The 21,338-nt window shown below is 40.7% G+C and overlaps 1 protein-coding gene across 9 annotated transcripts in view; it reads left to right on the forward strand.

Annotated features, from left to right (window-relative positions):
- Positions 1-606: 606 nt before the first annotated feature.
- The window catches only part of PHF20 (PHD finger protein 20), a 44,429-nt gene continuing 23,697 nt past the window's right edge, over positions 607-21,338 (forward strand). For 2 of the 9 annotated variants that reach the window (XM_061361604.1, XM_061361611.1), the window contains exons 1-10: positions 607-660; positions 3,422-3,476; positions 8,477-8,591; positions 12,916-13,087; positions 13,292-13,376; positions 14,062-14,141; positions 15,226-15,613; positions 15,979-16,086; positions 16,989-17,165; positions 17,937-18,107. In XM_061361604.1, coding sequence (XP_061217588.1) covers positions 8,509-8,591; positions 12,916-13,087; positions 13,292-13,376; positions 14,062-14,141; positions 15,226-15,613; positions 15,979-16,086; positions 16,989-17,165; positions 17,937-18,107 — 1,264 coding nt within the window. In that variant the 5' untranslated portion in view covers positions 607-660; positions 3,422-3,476; positions 8,477-8,508. Of the gene's footprint in view, positions 661-3,421; positions 3,477-5,098; positions 5,228-8,476; positions 8,592-12,371; positions 12,494-12,915; positions 13,088-13,291; positions 13,377-14,061; positions 14,142-15,225; positions 15,614-15,978; positions 16,087-16,988; positions 17,166-17,936; positions 18,108-21,338 lie in introns of those variants that run through there. The other 7 variants (XM_061361605.1, XM_061361603.1, XM_061361607.1 and 4 more) reach the window with 7 other exon arrangements.

Genomic DNA, 21,338 nt, shown 5'->3' on the forward strand with positions numbered 1-21,338 from the left:
TCTGTTAGCATAGGGTTTGTTTATTCAGGGTGAAGTTAGTACCAAAGGGCTTTCCTGATCTTGTTGCTGATGTTAAAATCCTAGTTTTAAAATGGGCTTCTCTTTCTTCTACTTATACTCGGCACTTGCTTCCCAAAGAAATGGAGAGCATCCTCTTGTTCCACAGAGTGCTCGTGTCAGGAAGCTGTCTTGAACACCTCTGGTGCTCCGGTTGTAGAACTGAGCATCCTTAGCAAGCAGCCTTGAAGTGCACCTCTTTCTTCTTGTAATAAAACAGGGGAGTTTCGTCCTTCTCAGTGAGGCACAGACACAAATGATTTGTCTGCTTAATGAGCTATCTTAAATGAAGACCAAATCAAAGCTCATGGCAATGTAACTTGCAAGATTTCCCTTGATATTAGTGTCCTTTATCAGCAAGTAAGATAGACCTGACCCTGTCCAGTCAGGAGGGAACTGAGTAATGAAACTGAGAATGCCACGTGTGTCAGAACACTATATATACTGACTGGCTGGCAATGATGCCCTGTGGGAGGTTTCAGTGGCCAGTATTGCAGGTGATATAAATCATCTATGAAAAATATTTCTCAAACTTCCTTTTTATGGATTTTACAGGTAGATTTCTTCTAAGAGTCAGAAGCCCAACTCCAGTTACTGCTGCAGGTACGGTTATCAGATTATTTTTGTGCTTTCCTATTGGCTCCTTCTGGTTTTGGTCAGAATCTTTTCCTCTCACAGCTAAAATACATGTCGATACCAGCTGATACAAAAAACCTTAGGTTCAGCAGTCTGCTGTAAGTATATAGGGTGCTGCTGGAACAACCAGAGCAACCTCAAAGCCAGGGGCGGGACATCTGGTCAAAACTGAGGAATGAATTGGTCAGCTTACTGACCAGCATGTAGCCTGAAGGATTAAATTCCTCTCTGAAATGTGGATTTCTCTAGAATACCAAGGTCTTACTTGCAGTAGGGATGTAGGTGGCAGTACTTCAGACCTACTTAATACTCAGATGTTTGTACTGACTTTGAAACATTGGCATTGAGTGCGGAACAGTATTAGACTTAGGAATCTAAATGTTGTAGCCAGGCACACAGTGAGCAGGCAAATAAATTCTTGGTCCCTACCCATTTCTTAAGGGTATGTTCTTTTAAGAAGAAACTGGTTGTCTTTGCAAAATACTGAGATTGACACGTGAGGTTTTGAGCTCATGTGTGGTTCCTTTCCTCATCTCCTATGCAAAGCCACTCTCTGACAGTTAGCACCTGGACCAGGGTGTGCAGTAGGTTCAGCCTAAGCCAAATAGTTAAATACAGTCTCACTGTTAGTAAGTTTGTCCAGGGAGATCCACAGGGTGTTGTTTTTGTTGGTTTTGCTTCTGAGCAAGTGTAGAATGGCAGAGAATCAGTCCACTCTTTTCCTGATTCTGTTTTGGTTTGATGAAGGCATTCTAAGCCTCTGGCTACGCGTTTAGCAGGGCAAAAGTGCCTTCTGAGGACAATTACACTTGGTGCATTCAGAGCCATGAAGTAGCTGTATGCAGCTTCACTTCAGGTAGTAAAACAGGAGAAATTGCATTAGTGTGCCCAGTCTGTGGACTGCTGTAGACTTGGAGTAATACAAATGGCTGTAGCTTGTTTCTGCCACTTGTGCAGTCTGGAGAAGCCCTGCGTGTCTTAACATGAATGTGGATGAAGAAACTGTTATTTCTTGTATGACCAGAAGTCAGATCCCTCTGCCACGTGATGAATGTGGTTTATCCAACTGAGGATGTCCTCACTGACAGGAGAGGGCTGTGTTTGGTCATCTTGGCTCGTGTTTGTTCACATGGCTAGACATGCATGGATTGATGAGATGAACTTATGATATGGAGACTGTACTTCCACAAGGTACAGTGCAGCTTGCTTGAGCTCTCTGCAGATCTTTTCAGTTGTTAAACGGGTGAACTCTAATTTCTTTGAGAGAGTTCTTACTGTCTGATACATGAATTTGCACCGTAAAATATTCTTCACACTAAATATATTCTTTCTTAACTAAGAAGATCTAAAACCAGAGATGCTGAGAGTTGCTAGAAGCTTTTTCAGTGAGAGAAGTGTTTAATGTGATTCCCCCCCCCCATTTGTTATGCTGCTTTTTTGTGGTGTTAAAATTATTTCTGAATGCAAGAAGGGTTTTTTTTAATGTGTCTCTGACTAGTTTAAAGGCTGTTTCTACATACTCAGAAAGCATCAGTCTTACTGCCATATGTCTCGAAAACCCAGGCTTGTGGACTCAGAGTATCCCCATGATTTAATCTTGTTGAAGGCTTGTATCTCACCTCAGGTATTGGTTTGTTGTTTTGTGTTTTATAAATAACCCGTAAGTACTGGAAGATGACTTGTTAAAGTTCATTAGCCATCATGGTATTGCATCAGAAATGCACTGGTATGAGCAGGAATTGTGTGTTACATCAGAAGTGAATCCCAGCCTGCTGTAGTCGTTTGGCAAAAGCATTTTGATGTACTTCCAAATCTAGAACACTCGGGTGTTCTGACCCTTCCACTCGGATTTGGCAGTTTCAGTTTTGTTTGTAGGCTGCTTCTCATACTTGGTATTTCTCTTTTTTTAGCTGCTGTCCTCAGAATTAAAGATTGTTTGGAAGATGGGAGTATAATTGCAGTGGTATTTGTCTGGGTTTCTCAGTAGTAGCTCTCATAAAACTGAAAGGGAAAGAAGGTAGATTTGGGGCAGATTGATTGCATTTAACTATTTTTGAAGGTTTCAAACAATTTACTTGAAAGTGTTATCTGCCTTATAGTGGTTAAATAGAGAAGTGGGGAGAGCAGGTAAGAATTTCTGCAATTGTAGCAGAGGAAAGGGAAAGGAAGAAAAAAGGCAAAAGAGATAAAGAGGTGGAGACAGCGAGCTCATGATGGTCATCTGTGCTGCGTCTTTAGCCTGGCATTTCAACTAGAATCACCAAATAAAACTGGCTGTTATTTCCTTGAAGTGCATTTAACATGTCAGTGAGCTGTTCTTTAGGCATTTGCAGGCAGTACCTTGAATTTTGAGTTACTCGTGTGTATGAGGTTTGGTAGTTACACTGCCCACTAGCTTAGTTAATGGGGTGATTCTGAAATACCTGCTGGATCAAAGTAGGAGTGATGATAAAGGTACTAGTGGCTTCTGTCTGGCAAAGCATAAGTGTTGGAGAAATTTGATGTGGGTATGTGGATGGAGTGTCTTTAAGGATCTCTTGAAGTTTCTAGTTTGGCTCACAGCAGCCTGCTGACCCTGTGTACTGAAATAACTTCAGATGAAATGGGTGTTCCAGAGGTGTTATTGTATGACTGGGGTATCGTTTGCTGTAGAGAAGATGCTTCTCTGAGCTCTACATTACTTTTAGTTTCAGAATTCACATGACTTTATGTTTTTCCTTCCCTATAGTCGTACAACAGTGTTTGGAATGCTTGCAGCCAGATAAGGAACGAGTTTCTTCTTGGTGAGTATAAGCATGGATCTTTGTTCTTGTTAATTATAGCTTTTCTTTAAGCTTTTTCAGTTTTACTTTAAAGTTCAGATTTTTCTTAATTCTTGCAGAGCCACTGTGGATAGCATTTCTCTAAATTAAATCCTTACATTCTTGAAACAAAAACTGCATATTTTCAGTTGGTGGAAAAAAACGGCAGTTTTGTTCAAGTAGACTTTTTTGAATGTGGTTTTATTTAGGAAAAACCTGCTTTATTTCCTGTGACTTAAACACTTTTCCCAAATCTGTTTGGTTCTTCAGTGTTCAGGAGTGTTTGTCTTTTAGTGTGCAACAGGAAGAAAGAGGAGAAACCAGAAAGGCTAAATGAGAGATGATCACATGATTGAAAAGAGTTCTTTTCAGCAATGAGTATTTCTTTAATTGCACTTGGTAATTCAAATAAGCTTTAATATAGAAAAATAGGTTTTCTGTTCAATTGCCCCTGTTCATGATTTCGGCTGCCATGCTGGTCTGTGCCAGTCTCGCCACCAGTTTGAACTGACAGCACAGTTATTGTTGGGAGGATAGAAATGACATTCTCACTGTCTTTGTGATCTTAGGGTGTGAGGATCTTGCTTTGGGGAGGGTAACTTAACATGTGCTGACCCCTGTTTTACTTTGTCACAGAGTACTTTAAGTCTTGCCTGAAGAAGAGAGCAAATGTAGACTTTTTTTATTGGTGTTGGTTCTGTTAGTCTACTATAAAGGAAAAATAGGAGTCTGAGATGAATACTTCATACCTCTTGTGGTTTGAGGGAATGTTTTAGTGTTGAGGAATTATCTGTACAGTGTTATTCTCATGGAAATTTTCAGTGTCAGTTCAGGATCCAATTTCAGTTTGTGTTGCTCAGTCAGAAGAATTTGCCTGTGTAGTTGTTGGTTGAATCTGGGAAGCTTTCTAAGCAAGAGGTGAGTGCTGGTTAAGATCTAATGGAGGTTCATACATGGTGCAGATAAGAACTGCGTGTAGTCCAGTGTCTTTGTTTGAAGTGTCTTTTGAATAGAAAAAAGGAGGTGATGCAGTGTTCCTTGGAATTTGTTGGCAGTGTCTTCACATCCAGTTCAGATCTTTCTCATTTCTGCTCCTGTTGCATTAAAAAAAATCCAACTTGACTGAAAATCTGAGGCATTATGTTGTGAAGTACCAGTGCTAAGGACATCTGAAACTTGGGGTTGTGTACTAAAACTTACTCATCTTACTGTGAAAAAACATGCATAAACAAAACATGAGGCAGGAGCATAGGGATCTTTAGATGAACAGCTGGTACAGAACCTTTCTGAGTTAGCGCTTTAACAGGATGAGGGTGTATTTCTGGCTTTATATGAGGATAGAGTACAGTGAGGCATACTTCATGGTTACAGTGCTGCTGTAGGCAAAACCTGGTAGGCAGATTTTGACTGTCTGCAGGCAGTAGAAGTCTGTTGGTTTTGGCACTGACATGGGAAGCTGATCACAAGTTTTAAAAGTGGTCTTCAGATGTTTGTGAGACTTGTACTTAGTCTTCATACGGTGCCATTAAGACTGTACAATGTAAATGGTGTCTGTAAATGCTGTTTTGTAGTCTGATATAGCCATTACCTTTTCTTATCTGCAGGTGTGTGGCTTCAGCACAGCATGGCTGTGGTCATCCACTTGCAAGGTCTTCCGATTGTGGTGGGGACCACGGACTTCTCTGGATTGACCATCCCTGATGGGGGCGTGCATGTTGTAGGGGGTGCACTGGGTGAGGCTTTCATTGTTCTACCACTGATGAAGATGTGAGGCTTGGTGTCATGTGTGCAGATGGTAAAAGATCAGAACTAACTATTGCAGAACAATAAAACCTGATGTGCAAAATATGACTGGATTTAGTTATTGGCAGTTTCAAAGTGGGCATATAGATACGCTAGCAGTTGAAACGCTGTCTGCTGCTGGAGTGAACAGTAAAGTCAGTTTAGGTGTTGTGGAATTGACTGTAAAGCTGTTATGTCATGGAAGCTGCTTGTACTGCTATACATGAAGGCAACAGAACAAGCTTGTGCCTTGTTGCTTGTATAGAAGCTGCAAATAAAATCTTGGGGCTGCCTTCAGTATCTAAGTGCAGTTAAACCTGTGCTGCATTTCCAGTGAGCACAGAGCAATCTCTTGCTAGTTGCTTTTATACCCTGGTTTTGCCAGTGCTTGTTATTAACCCACTACCTGTCCTACCATGCAGTCCTACTGAATCACCAGTGATGTAGAATCCCTGAGAGGCATTGGACAGCAAGCTCACCATCCAGAATAAAGCTTAATACTACTTTACACTGAAAGCTTATATTTATGTCAAAGTTCGCCATGCTTCTTTCTTAAGTCAAATAACTGTGTTTTTCACAGAGTTCCTCTTTGTTGTGCTCTGATGAGGGGGAATTAATAGTTTTGCACAAATACACTGAAGAATAAAGTTGTTAGTCTGAATTGTGGGAGTGTATTTGTCATTCTTCTGAGCTGCTTATGCAGTATTGAACTGAGACAGTATGAAGTTTGGAAGCAGGACTGAGTTTGAAGGTGGGGGTTTTGGTTTGATAGTACATACCCATAGGTAACCGTACCTACAAGTGATTTGGAAAATGGTGTTTGCAAAGGTAGGTAATGTTTGAAGAAGGCTGCAATGGTTCTACTGTTTCCAGAGAGAAAACAGTAGAGGCTGTTATTAGTGAAAGTTTGCCATAACTGCTTGTTTTTTTGCTCTGTATGATAACGTGAAAGACTTCTCCAGTTTCCAGAGGAGCCCTCTCCTGTTGAGCACTAGTGATGTGCCAGATCTGGGGCTCAGCACTGACAGAGCTTAAAACAGGAGAGAATAAGAATGGCTGCAGGTATACAGAACCTGCATTGTTAGCAGAGCAGAAAGTGTATTTTAGGATGAAAATAATGATCCCTGAAGGGGATCTAAGTATTCCCATTTGCATTGCCCTCATAGAAATGTGCCTTCCTAATCGGTACCTTTTACGTATCTTCTTATTAAACATAGTTGAATAATCTTTAAAAGCTAAATTACCTGGTGACTTTTTGGGCTGGGGAGGAAAAAGCTCTCCCTTTTAAATGGCAGGTGTGTACTTTCAATGATGTAGAAATATTTTCTGTTGGAAGTAGTAACTTGTTTAAATCGTGGACTGCCTTTTCCTGACACAGGACTAATCCTCATAGTGGAATGAGAAACTTCGGAGAAAAGCCATACAGCTTTGGGGATAGACCTCATATCTATCCTTTGTTTTAACTGCGGTCTTGAGCACTTGAGAATAATGGATTCCTGGAGTTACTGAAGTGAAAAGGCTGCTTCTGTCTCAGTTTGGTTACTGAGTTAGTACAGATTCATTTTCTGCTGCTGAAGATCTTAGAAGAGATGTTTTGGTGAAGCGTTCTTAATTTCCAAGCCAAAGTCATGACTGTGTGTTTAGTCTGGGGTTGGTTGGTAATAACTTATTTTGATGTAGTTCAAGGTTTTTAAGTAGTCCTTGCAGGGGAGAGCAGAGGCTGAAACTCGAAGCGGAGGCAAGTCCCTGTGTTAGTGCTGTCTTTCTAAGAAACAAAGTTCTCTGCATGGTCAAGGTCATGCTGGTGAAATGCAGATGGGCTTTAGTGTTGCCTCTTATCTTTGTTAGTGAAGAGCTGTGTGATGGCTCCTTGTGAAGCTCCTGTCATTCATAATTTCAGTCTTCCTCTACAGCTGTGTGTTTTGGGTTAAATTGTTGAGGTACTCTATTGAGTGATTTCTCTTGTAATGTTCTACCAAGTATGTATCTGCCTGAGGAAGCTGTTCCTGAATTTAGCTGCAAAACAAAGCCTGCTATGCAGGGCTTGCTGAGTACTGCTGTGGCAAGGGTGCCTCCATGGCCAGACTTGGCAAGTGGCCTGGTGTAAAGAGTGTGTTGATGGAGTAGCTTTATGCTGTGATAGAAGCTTTCTGACTTTCTTAAAGGTCTTTTCATTTCTGAACCACATTTGAGCCTGAGAGTAGTTCTTCATAAAATAATGTCAATCCTTTTGGAGATGCAGCTCAGTTGATACCATTGCTGTTTATGCATTGTGTAAACCAAATTGCTGCTGCTTATTTCTGTTGCCAGTGCATGTCTCTGTTCTTCTCGTGTAAGACTAGAAAGTTTTTTAGTTAAACTTGTGCCCATTTTATACATTTTTAACTGAATCATCAAGGCAAGGTTTTATTGTAAGGAGGACAGTATAGAATAAAGCAGTTCATATTTTTGGACCCTGTGAGCTTGAAGACTACAGGAATGGGTTTTGTATCTTACAGTTGTGGGAAATGACTGACAAAAACTGGGGGAAAATAGCTCCTCATCAAGCCTTCCAGTAAATGTACCTTGAGAGAAACTACTTTGGCAAGATTTCTTAAACCTTCTGTATCATCTGTTGAAAACATGTCTCAATGAAGAGTATTTTCTGGTTAAAATGGAGAAGGGGGAAGAAGGAAACGCAGGCAGCATAGACAGCCTTCTGAAACTGGTCAAACTACGTGTTTCTAGCATCTTTGAACTCTACTGCATTTGTAGTGATGAGGTGACATAGTGTGCTGGAGTGTTTCACTATCATGGTAGCTGTGAAAGCTTGTTATTGTATTTGGTTTTGCCCACTTCCTGTTTACGGGATTCCTTGTTTTCATCCAAACTGGGAGGGGGGAAGAGGATATTATGAAACTTCCATCTCAGCTGTGAATAAACGTTGGGTTGCAGAGTTCTCAACTGACCTGGAACTTGGGCCAATGGACAAAGGTTGAGCTTCAACCTTTCACGGTCCAGTAGCTCCCATTTGGAATGCATTTTTGGCATGGTTCTGCACACTGTCACTTGGGAACCCTGGTTGGAGCTAATATCCCCGTTACTTCCTGCAAATCGCAAATACAGAGGTCCCGTAACATCTAGCTTTTGGGGGATTGTGGTGCTTAAGCTTATTTTGTGTATGTCTTGATTAGTGATTGATATTTAATTGCATTTTTCAGGGGAATAAAATCAGCAGTGTTGATATTACAAAATGACAAAACATCCTCCGAATAGAAGAGGGATCAACTTTGAGGTGGGAGCCCAGTTGGAAGCCCGTGACAGATTAAAAAACTGGTATTTTTTTAAAACCATTCATATTATATTAACTCTAAGTCTTTAATATCTTAAACATTTTGTATTGGTACAATATTTAGAGTCCTGGTCATTGGTTTGTAGGAAAGTAGTTAATTGATAACCGTTTATATACCAGTGGTTGTAATGGGCGCTAGATGGTGATGTGCTAGTCCTTAAAAAGAAGCGTACTGGTGCTGTGTCTGTTTGGGAAACAGGGCTACTCATAAATCCAGTGGGACTTGACTTTGGTACTTGTGAATTCACCCTAAGTTCTGTGCTATACGCAGATTGCAGAGCAGACATTACAGAGAGAGAAATCCTTTGCAGTGCAGAACACCCAGGGTAGTTCCTCGCTGCTTCCTTCCCTATTGCTGTGGTGAACTCAGAGGCTTTGAAGTCGGCTTGAAATTGTTATGGCCTTTGCTCATTTGAGGTTGGTTAGAGTTAGAATGAAGAATTGGGTAGGGAAACATACTCCACACTGAGACGTCTGCTCTGGAGCCTGTCTTGCAGACTCCAGTTGTGAGGAAGAGTAGGAAGGGGAAAAGGGCCTAAAAGCTACTTGAGCTAGCTTTGAGCCTTCTAAATGATTGTTGTAGGAAGTTAGCTCAAAAGTTAGCATTGAATAATGTACAGTGAATGAAGCATACAGTGAAAATTGCTGGATTCAGAGACTTCTTAAATACAGGAATTTGGTTTTAAAGAGCCTACATGGGTTAGACTTGATTGTACTTCAGGTTCTGGAACCTGCTGGTGGGTTAAGTGTACAGAAATTGGTGTTGAAAACCATGTGGATATTCCAGAAGGATGGGGCACTGCCTTAGACGTAGTGTGCTTGTTCCAAAGCATCTTAATTGCATGCAGAGTATTTATCCCCTTTCCAGGTACAAGGGGATTGGAATTGTGAAAATAAGTAAGCAGCTCTTTTGGAAAGAATGTGAAGTACAGCATTAACTCATGCTTGCATGTTATGTTGGCCTTCCTGCATAACCAACCTTAGGTAGGGCTTCAGTCTGAATCTGCACGTATCTTTGTATTCTTGAGCTTTGTTTGTACAGCAAAACAAACTGTCATGCCTACGAAAATGAGGTTTCTTGGCCTGTCTGTGGTGCAGGCTTGTTAAGATGCAGTTCAGTATAGATTGTGTTTGAGTAAGCCTAATAACTTGTGTCCATGACGATCATCCTTCTGACATGTTTGGGTAAGAACAGTATCTCAAAGTATGGGCATACAGCTCTTGGATGGGAAAACGTTGCTAGATTCAGCACCTGCTATACTTTCTGTGTATTCCTTGGCTTAAACTTGAATTTTGGATATGCTGCATGTCCAAAACCAAGCTGTGTTGTTTGGTTTTTGAAAACACTTGAACTTAAATTACCTGTCTTACCCTTAGTGAATTGTAACTCCTTGATCTCGCATCTTAGTTATTAACTCTCCCATTCTGAAAGCTTTCTTTTGCATGCCAAGCTTTTGAAACCTGGTTCAGAAAGTCTGTGTTTGCTTGGCTGGTTTTCTGTGTCTCTGTGTGTGTGTGTGTGTGTGTGTGTGTGTGCTTTCAGGGTTTGTGAACCAAAACTGTTAAGAGCCGGGGGTTCTGTTTTCTCTTAGCAATATCAGTGTTGATGGGCTGACACCTCCCCAGGTGTGGATTTGTAGAGGACAGGTGACTTATTCGTTTCCCCTGCTCCTTTCACCTGCCACTGTATGAGCAGGACCACTATGGCACCAGTGTGATACTTTTACATGGATGCAAAACTTTGTTTGCTGGAACTTGCTTTTTCTGGTGCTAGACCTTCAGAGGTCCAGGCTTTTCTTGTGTGTACTTATGGTGTTGGCTCTTAAACATAGGCAGAAGTTTCTTGTTTGCTCAAAGGTCTGGCTTTCATTCCTGTGCTCAGTACTGCTTCTCTTCTCAGATGGCAGTAGTGCTCTGGGAAGTATTTAATCTCAAAGCCCCATTTACCTGCCTTTCATAGCAGTGGCTTGCACCCTGAAATGATAGTTCAGGACCTTCAGGGTGTTTGATTGTGATGCCAACCCTGTTGAAGAGGAAGAAGAAACGTGCATGCCAGCAGAGTAGCCAGTGCAGTCTTCTCCTTGTCAAAGGGCTAAGTGAATTTTGTATCTTCAGAGCTCTTACTGATTTGTGTTTACTCTGGAATTATCCTGTTCTGGAAGTGCACCTCAGTTCCTGGTGCAGTTGTTTTGTCGCCTCTTAGACTCAAGCTCCAGTGAGTACACTGAGTACTTTTGGTACTTGGCTTAATTCTCAGGACTTGGTTGATGCAGCAAAGCTGTTGTGAAAGCCTTGTGTTGATGTCTGTTGACCTTGGGGTGCTGAAGATCTCTGGCCATCAGGCAGTGCCTCTGTGCATGCTGAAAGGTCTGTTTGGTACAGAGTGGTGAAGTTCAGAGGATGGAGCTGTGGGACTGCTCTTGTGGTGCAGTTCTAAATGGAGAGATCCCAGAGATCTAGCTGTGATGATGTACGTGCACATGCTGTCCTGCTTGAATTGAGTTGGATTTTGCATTGAATCATTTGAACTCCTCAGTGCTGACTAACTGCAGGCATCCTCTCTTACTGAAAAGAGCATGGCTGCACTGGATGCCTGCAGTAGATGATGGCACTTGTGTTACCTGTTGTAATAACACCTCTTCAAGTTCACTCTGTGTGACTAAAATGGATTTTAAGGGACTTCTGGTTGAGGCTCTTGGGTACTGAGAAGAAGATTAGTATGTTGGAGCACTGTGCTACCCTGTTAAGGTTTGTCTTGTCAGTCCCATGGGTTTAACTGTTCATGCAGGACTTTGTGCTGCACTGGATATTGACTTTCATTCATTACCTCTACTTTGTGATAGGCAGTTACTGAGCTAAGAATATACTATAATAGAATTATGTTGTTATATGTAAAAAGACTGTGACTGTTCCCCCCTTGTGAACCTGTGCAGGGTGGTCCCTGGGGTTACCTAAATGTGAAATACATTGACTGTCACACTAAAGAAGCTATTTTATTCCTGGGAAGCTGGTAACCAGTTAGAGATGTCCCTGCCCTAAGTATCTCCCAATTTTCTTCCTCTCTTCCACAGCCTTTGCTGCATGTGTTTTGATAATATGAATGAACTAATGGCATAGCTTGGGGCATGTGGCAGCGAGTGTTAAAGCAGGCATTAGTCTCTGGTGTGGCCTCTTTGTAGTCTTTTTGGACACATCCTGACTGGACACACCAGATTGGTTGAAGAATTTCAGTTTTAGGTGGCTTTTCATTGTTGGAGGATTGTAGAATGATAGTCTGTGTTGCCTTAAATCTGAATTCCTGCATGTCTGGGGTTTATTTTTAGCATCAGGCTTGATCCTGTTGAGATGCCATTTCTTTCTATTCCCGCTTGTGCTATCCTTTTAAATGTGATTTATCAGGTAAAGAATACTTGTGCATTTGCTTGTTGTTTGGTTTTGGTTTTTTCTTCAGGGGCATTGCCTTTCCTCCACAAATAACTGAAAACGCTGACAAGAAGATTTTCTCCTGGCACTACTATTTCAGAGGGGGAAATATCAATACCTGGGATGTTACCTTCGGTTGGGATAGTGAAATATGCTATGATTCTGAAATACTTGCTGAAGTCAAGAAATTACCAATGCAATTAAAGAAATGCAGAGTTTTTAAGGTCTTCCTGATTAGAAACAGCTTGATGTGAAGCATCTCAGATTCCTGGGTTTGTGAAATACTGAGGCATTTTATTTAAAATTCCCAGGACTTTGCAGATGAAGTTTAACTTTGAGATTATAAAACTTAAATGAGCTTTAGTGTGCCTGCTGGGCTTTTGCAGTTACACTGGGAAGATGATTCATGGTGCCTGTTGATGGATGTCTCAGAGAAAGGAGTGTATTCCAGGTGTTATCCTTGGTAAGAGGGAGCTGGAGCTATCATTTTTTTCTAATATGTGGAATTTCTAGGTGTAGGGGAGGTTTTCCTGATTCTAGTTATATTTTTTCCATCCCAGACTAAGAACTCTGTTGACTCCTCTTCCTGCAGCCAGTATTTGCTTTGGCTCTTCACTTTGGGATTTGTTGTGTGCTGAGCTTAATCATTTTGTAGTATCTTTATTGCTTATACAAGTTATAAATCAAATAATATTAAGACAGTAGAAACTAAAGGTGAAGTGTAGTTACTCTGCTCCCTGTAGCACCTGATGAAGCAGATCTTCAGACATTTTGCTTTTGATCATGCAGAAGGCTCCATCTGTATAATGTTTTGTGCTGTAGTTAAGTGCCTGAGGCCACTTACCTTATTCTTAATTGGAATATTTTAATCTACCTTTTGACCAGGTATCCAGCTCACATTGAAGAGATTGATTATGAAGAAGGAAAAGTGCTTATCCATTTCAAACGCTGGAACCATAGATATGATGAATGGTTTTGTTGGGACAGTCCTTATTTGCGTCCCTTAGAGAAAATACAGTTAAGAAAAGAAGGATTACAGGAGGAAGAAGGTTGTGCAGTAAGTAGAAAATAGAGGACATTTGCGTGTGTAGCAGTTTAATATGCAGTTATATGAATTATGACCATTAAAATGCTTCACTGTTGCTCTGTTGCTTGCTCTGTGAGTGTTACGATCTATTCTGAGTATTGGAAAACAATTTAGATGTTTTAATGAAGTTACAGATTTCAGTAATTCTCAGATGAAAACACTTCTGTCTTGTAGGGATTTCATATAAATGATCAGGTGTTGGCATGCTGGTCTGATTGTCGCTTCTATCCAGCCAAAGTTACTTCTGTTAACAAGGATGGTAAGGAGTCACTTCTTGTTTCGTCATGCTTGTTAGTAATGCATTTCTGATTGTATTCTAACCTTTTGTGAAGGTGGAGAGAACACAGCACACAGAAAACTGCTGTGAAGTTTTTTTTAACCTAACCTCTCATTCGTTTTATGACATAAAAGAACTTTCTGCTGGGTCAGTAATTGCTTTAAGTATATTTGGGAAAAGCTGTTTCTTCTGGAGTTTATTGTCAAAGAAAGACATGCAATTGCAGTAAAACTGGTGTCAGAGCTGCAAAACCCGTTTATGAATGGAAAAACCAGCACAGCTATGCTTCTCCTCATCCTTCTTTTTTAAGGAATCATGAAGAACTTGTGCTGTGCTTTCTTTAGATTGTATATTCTAAGATTAAGAAGAAAAATTATCTGTGTAATTATCTGTCGGAGTATTCCCCCAAAGCTATTCGTGAGGCAGGTATATCAAAGGAGCAATGTTAAGTTTAGACATGCATCTTTATGCTTACCAGAATTGGGTTTTGGTAATGTCACTTTTGCCCTTACCTGGCCTGTGATAAGACCTCTGCTGCTGAAGTTTCTAACAACACAGATAAGGCAGCTTTTATCTATAACTAAAGATACAGCTAGAGTATTGGAGCTGTTAGCAAATACTCTGTTAAGTAACTTCAGACCTTCAAGCTCTTGTTTTCCAATTTTAGGTACATACACTGTGAAGTTTTATGATGGTGTAGTTCAGACTGTCAAAAACATTCATGTCAAAGCTATTTCCAAAGATCAGGTAAGTATTGTGTGTTTGCTACTGGAATATTCAGAGTTGAATTGAATATTGTGCCTGGTTGAGAAATAATTCTGCCATATTTAACCTTAACTGCATGAAGTTGAAGAATCTTAAGAAATATTGTGTATAAGAAAGGCAAAATATTTTGTCTTTCCTCTCTCCTTTAGGGAGTCTCTTGTTTCTGCATAGCTTTGGGTAGGCCATGAAAGGACTTTGTTTTCTTCATTTAACAACTGGGAAGATTTCTCTTAACTCAAGAGATAAAGTTTTAAGTTAAAACATTTTGTTCTCTCCTTCAGCATAAAAAACATAAAGAGAGAATTTCCTAGTGAGCTCTGGTTACACAATCAGAAATAAAGCTTAAAAATACTTGAGCCGCTGCAGAGCTCAAGATTCAGTGGTAAGTTACTTAAGGTGTGGATTCAGGTACAGTACAGATACAGCAGCATGCTGGCAGGGAATGGAAAGTGTCTTGTTCCTGTTCATCAGTAGGAGAGAGCCACCTGATTTCCGAAGGCAGCAGTATAAGCTGGTTGTTCTTTAATGTCAGTGTTTCTCTGTTCCTGTGTAGAGGGTGTAACATACTATATTGAATAGTCATGGTAAATGCCAATGACTTGCACTGTGAATGTGCTTACACAAGGACACACAGCTTTTAAGAGTTCAGGAGTATCAAGAGACAGTTCAAGAGACAATTCAGACATACTGTATTTGTGGTTTAGTTTCTTGAGAATAATTTGATTGAGATGGTTCTTGAGTGTTCCAGTACCACATACATGCTTCAAATGGGATGGTTCTGTGAGCAGCACAACCGATGAAACCTGAGGCACATGACAACAAAGAAACAGCAAATCTCTTTGCCATTGAGTTGTGAAAAGACAGAATCTGAATCTCTTGCAGTGTCCTGTGAAAGCTGCATGGGTCCTTGAACAGTTCAAGTGCCCCTGTATTTTAATCTGTGGTTTACAATAAATTTTGTCCTGTGAAAACTTGGACAAGGATGCGAGCCTGCTAAATGCAGGGGTGAGGGAGGACTCTGAGATTGCAGTAAGTTAATTTTCATATGTTGTTCTCTTTATTCTAGAATATTGTGGGTAATGCTAAGCCGAAGGAAAGAGGTAATGAAATTCCATCATCTCCTGAAAAGCAGGAGAAATTTAAAGAACAGAGGAAAGCAACAGGTAATGCAAAGAAAGACAAGGATGAAAAGACATTAAAGACTGAGAAAAGAGTTAAGCAACCTGATAAAGAAGGAAAATTGATAGGCATTTCAGAAAAAGGCAAGGTCTCGGAAAAGAATATATCTAAGAATGGAAAAGAAGATAAGGAGAATATATCAGAGAATGATATGGAATATTCAATAGATACACAAATTGAGAAGAAGCCAGAGAATGACAACATAAAGAGTCCACAAGAAAACGTGAAAGAAACTAAACGAAAACGTGGAAGACCGCCAGTAACTCCTCCAACGGGTATGTATCTAAACATAAAAGTTTAGGCCTTATATCAGAACCCTTGTAAACTTACCTAAAGGAACGAGAAGTGTCTTGCTCTTTCACAGCCTCAGTCTCTAGAAACTTGCAGAAATGTTTAAACTCATCTTTGTTCAGGCTTGGTTAGGACAGCTGAGAGCATCCTTATCAGGCAGGTTTGGAGCTTCAGTGGTTTGGTCAGAGATTGAATTTAGACAAATAATCTTCATATGTTATAAACCATGTCTACAGTAGGATTAAATGCTAATGTGTAGACTTTGGAAAGCCAGGTGAAACTCTTTATGCAAGTCCAGTATTGTAAGCTTCACATCCAGTCAATTTTTGTTCTCTATCTGAACATGTAGAGCAAAGTTCTCAGACGCTGCAGCCCATCACTTTGGAGTTAAGACGTCGGAAAATACCTAAAGGAGGTGAAATTCCCTCAAAGCGCCCCAGGATTGAAAAGAATTTGTGTGAGTATTTTTTGGTGTTCAGCTCTCACAGTATTTGTATGTACAAGTGGGAAAAAGTCTGTAGTACTGACCTTGATCTGTGATACATGCAATGGCTGAAATGCATCACCTGTTCTTCTTCCATTGGTCATTTGTATGCAGCAGCATTGTGCCCGAATTTCCTCCTAAGTTTTGGAAGCTGAGTTTGTATAAAGGAGCCACAAGCTGTGAGTTTTGATGCAGAAAGAGAAGCAGCGATTACATTGCAATACGTAGAAGATTATAAAAGCCTTTTTCTAGTTATAGAAACTTTAATTACTAGATGGAGGGTTTGCCACATTGCTTAGCAAAGAAACCTTAATGTTAGGTAAATTTCCACATAAGTGCTGTCTAATAGCTTTTACTTTATCTTGGTATACCGCGTAGTGATGTTGAACTTGAGTGTGTTGATGAGGAAAGACAATTGTATTAGTGGTGAAGATCTGAGGAAGGCTGTCTTTTCCTTCCTTAGGTCCACAGATGTTAAAACTTCAGTGTGCATAGAGTCAAAGTTGATTTGTGTCTGAATTGTCCCATCTAATTTCTGGTTTTACTTCTGTCAGTGGGACAGTTGCTGTTTAAAACAATGTTTTACCAGTAAGGTATTGATCTGCATTCTTACTTCAGATCTGTTTCTAAAAGAAAAGTTGAGGAACCTGTAACATAACTGTTAATATGATTGTAGCTAATCATAGCTACATAATCTATAATCTACAATCTGTGATCATAGATTGTAGTCTAATCACCAGCGCTGTGTAACTTTGCTGTTATCCTCAGTCCTTAAATAACGTTTTCAAACTGCCACTGGAAGATCTTTAAAGTTTGCTTGTGAGCTATTTAGTAATCCTGTAACTGCATGGTCCCATTACATTTGTCTGTTTCAGCTCAGGATAAATTGAAGAGCTCTTCAGATAACCCTGAAAAAGACCAGATCAGGAGACGATCTTCAAGACTCTCGTCTGGTATTAGCCAAGAGATTTTAAATACAGATCATGTCACAACTTCAACAGAAATTCAGCCTTGGAAAGATGCAGTATCTGACCAAAAGGAGCCTGAGAAGGGTAAGCAGCTTCCTGGTACACTCTGGTGGCAGTCATCTAGTTGCGAGCATGGTATTCTTACTTCTGTATCCTGCAGGCTCTTTAGCTGCAACTGAAACCTGGTTACATCAGCAGTGCAGAGAAAACTCAAGTTTATATCTTTCTGTGCAGCCCTGATTGCCTTTTGCTTTTGATTCCTTCTCCCATCAGTAACCCTAGTATTCCCCTTGCATGGTGGGAGCTCTTCCAGTAGAGGGATAACTGGCCTTGCAAAAGGAGAGCTCCATAGGCTGTAAAATAACTTAAAGGAAATGTGGTAATTTGTTTGGTGGTGGTGGTTTTGGGGTTTTTTTTAAGGACGTGGGTTATGCTTGTGAAAATGAGGTAATTACAAAGTTTTCACACTTTGAGATTGAAGCGGTAACCCAAATGCTAAGCTTACAGTTTAATCCTCTTGTTCAACCTCAAACAGGATGCTTTTATTCTTAGACTGGGCAGAGATGCCTAGTGCTTCACTGCCTTTCCCTTTCAGGGGGAGCTCTGATAATGGTTTGGGGAGACCTGTCCCATTTTGGGCCATCAAGAGTTAGCCTGTGTGTTTCTAAGGAGCTCTAAACTTAGAGGGTTGCTGCAAGTAGCTGTGCTGTTAAAAACTTACGTTAATACAACAGCAAGCATCTAAGCATGGATGCCTGTTTGTCTCCACTGTAATGTGATGAGCACATACATCAGTGTTCCCTAATATGCCTTTGGGTGTGTTTTACTCAGTGAAATGTTTCTCTTCCATTCTAGTCCAGTTAGAAATTCCTGTTGAATCCGACCAAAGTTTCAGTGAACAAGGATCTCCTGGAAACACATCACATACCACAGCACCCAGCACAGATGCCAGTTTACAGGAAGAGAAGGTTGAAGACACCGAGTCTTCCTCTGTAACTGTAACTCAAGAACCTTCTGCTGCTCCAGGTTCAAATTTTGCTTTTATATTTAATATTGATGCATTTCTTAAGGCAGCTGCTGCCAGGTGTTCTGTGCTTGTACAAGTGTCACTAACAAAAACGTGTGTTACTGTGATGGTAACCGTGGGGGAAAATGCTTATTTTTCTTCCCTATGGTCTCAGTTTTGATCTTCTGCTCTGCAGTTTGACAGTGATCTTTCAAAAAATAGAAATCTTAATTTTTAAATGACTGGGTGGAATATTTTTAGCATGTGAATGATGAAATAAACAAGTGCTTGTTTTCAGGTTATAATTCAATGTTTGGCATTCTGGATTAAGTTGGACTAACATCTTAAAAGAGCAGGTTCTTCTCTCATTTCTGTGCTGCACGTATGTGGAAACATTAATGTTTGGTAATCCTGATTGTGTATTTCTATATCCTCATGTTTTGGCTTCTGTTATACTTAGCCTTAGACTGTTCAGAGGTTTTAGTGCAAATTTGTGGAATGGTTCAATCACTGCAGTATCTGACTTAGTAATGTATATAATTCTGGCTTCCCTTAGCTGAGGTGTGTACTTACCGTGCTTTTTCAAATTGAAATTCCATATACAAGATAGTAACGATGTGAAAACATAGTGCTGTCCTGTGATTATTTCTTGTAACTTCAATACTTGTATCTGCAGCTAACTGGGGAAACCTGAACTACAAACTCCCTGGTTTATGCTTTATCAAAGAAGCTTAGTTTTAAGTGGAGCAGCACATTTAGAGGGGTTTACAGTTGCTCAGCATTGCTAACCTGTGTGTGCTGGCTGTCGTCATGTTGTTTGGTTATTCCAAATTTGCCCTCCTGCTTGCACGTGCTTTCACCCACTCTCATGTAGTTGTACAAATAAAACACCCTCTTTCTTTTTGCCGTTGATGTATACCTTCTGTGCAGGAGGGAATTTGCCTGTTCTCCTTTGCTTAGGTTGGATGGAATGGTCTTCTCATATTTACAGCTTGGAGCTATGTTGATCTTGCCTGTCCTTCCTAAGCAGGCTGATTAAATATCTTCCTGTATTTTAACTATGGTATGTTCAGAGCTTTTTCAGTTGGTGTGTGTTGGGGCCATGCCTGTCCTTCCCTGTGTTCTGGCAGTGAGTTCAGAAGATACAGAGTGGCTGCAGTAGCTTTTTGCTAGTCATGCTGCTGTGTCCTTCTCAGCCTGTAAAGTAATTCTGGGTTTACCTTTTTTAACTGATGGGCTGTAGCTTGTTTTGGCTCATGAAGGCAAAACCACTGTTGGGTGGTTATTCCTGAGCAGAACGTTAACTCTCCCAGTACCAAGGAAATGCCATTACTCTCTGTGTTAGCTCTAAGTACATGATTCTTGACTCTGTTGGAATCTTGTGCTTCAGGCAAGCAGAAAGAGTGGTGGCTGTTGTGACTCAAGCTGTCGGCATGTGAGGTGTGCAGGTACAGGTCTGGCTCCAAACAGGTGCAGTGAACTGAACTGCTTTGAGGTGAACTGTGCAGGACTTGCACCTTAGACACAACTCTTATAAAGAGATGCAGGAGAATTGTAGCAGTTATGAAAACTGAAAGAATATTGAGTGTGTCTGAAAATACTCCCTTTTCAGGCAAGCTATGTAATAGAAGAGAAGGAATGGCAAAGCTCTCCACTGCGGGGAAGAGCCACCTTTTGGGTATGCTTTATGGAGAAAACCAGCATGATACAAAACTTCAGTGACCTTGCATGATAAACTCACTGCATTCCTTAAAGCGAGGTTGTTCGAGTTGAAGGCATTTAGCCTTTTGTTTTGTAAATTCCAGCAGATTTTTGAAGGTACTCATTGAGCTGCAGATTGGCAAAGCACAGCTTCCATAAGGTCTGAGAATGTGGGGAATGGTAAATCTTGGGTTTTCTGAGCGAACACGCTGTATTAACAGCATAGAAAAACTGTGTTAACGATCGCAGATGTTCTTCTGAGCAGTTAATGCTGTGTTAAGAAAGCATCTGTTGCCATTGCCTTTGTAAAATAATCCAGAAGTCATCATGGAATATTCTCAAAAATAAGGATGATTTTACTTGTGTGTGATCACAGAGCTTTGGGGTTAGTGATCAAATACCATGAAAAAATGCCTCCTGTAAGGACATCTGGTTTCTAACTTAAGTTGAGCTTGTCTGTGTGTGGAAGTCCCTTGTGGATTCTGAAGCTTCACATGGGGACGTTTTGCTGTAAGCTTACTGCTTGACGTGGTTGTAGCTCAAACCTTGCTAGTACAGCACGATGAGAAGGAAGAGGCTTCTTTGAACACAGAAGAGATGGGGTGTTTTTCTCCTTTGATGCTTGTTTGACCTTGAGTCTCTGTACTTAATATTGTAATGCCTAATTGAATGCCAAGTGAGGAGTTTTCATTTGGGTTATAAACATGGAAGAAAGAAGAGGTGGTAGGTCTATCATTAACTTCATACTCAGAGAAAACACCCACCAAGCTCCTCTGGAAAGGCAAGTGACTGAAAATCTGAAGCTAATACAGCGGAATGTTCTCCCCATAGAAAACAGTTTTAGTACCATGTGTTGTGAGCAGAAATTATGTACATGTGCAGGGGTGGAAGTTCCCCCCTTTGGATGTTGGTGTAGTGAGTTGGCCTCAGAGCATGGGCTGGGAGCACAGGCTCTTCAGAGCCTCCCCTTGGAGCTTCCTGCTGTGAGGGTTGTAAAGGAGGAAGATGCCCCCAAATGTGTGGTGATGGTAATAACTAAAGCTTTGCTTCAGACTGGGGGATTGTGTTCTTGTTACTCTGAATAGATGCTTTTGTGTGTTGCAATAAGCTTTTGTCTGCTTTGCTTCCCTCTACCCCATATATTGTTACCTCTGTTTCTAAACTTCAGCTAAGGTGATCTTGTGCTCTTCTTCTAGCTTGCAGCTTATCAGTTAGAAGCCATTCCCTGTATCTTCTCTGGAATTCGTCCATCTCAATGGAGGGGACTTGTTCCGAGCTTGGATACAGGGTCTCACAATAGTTGTGTGATGCTGTAATGGGTTTCCTTGTCATCTTTGTCATATTTTTTGGCTAAAAGGTCTTTGGACCCCATTACTCAATTCTGTTGCAGTGAAGTTTTCCAGTCTTTTCCAGTCTTCATGTTAGTTATTAACTAGAAACAAGTTCTCTCTCACTGTCCTGAATCCTGGTTTTAAGCTTTATGGGCAGGAGAACCTTCCGCAATTACCTTCACTAAACCCCTGGGCCACTTCACTTGACCATTCCTGAAA

Source organism: Neopsephotus bourkii, unplaced genomic scaffold, assembly GCF_033783945.1.
Source record: "Neopsephotus bourkii isolate Nb327-2 ecotype Australia unplaced genomic scaffold, CSIRO-AGI_Nbou_v1 NB_1060, whole genome shotgun sequence".
In the NCBI taxonomy this organism is placed as follows: Eukaryota; Metazoa; Chordata; class Aves; order Psittaciformes; family Psittacidae; genus Neopsephotus; species Neopsephotus bourkii.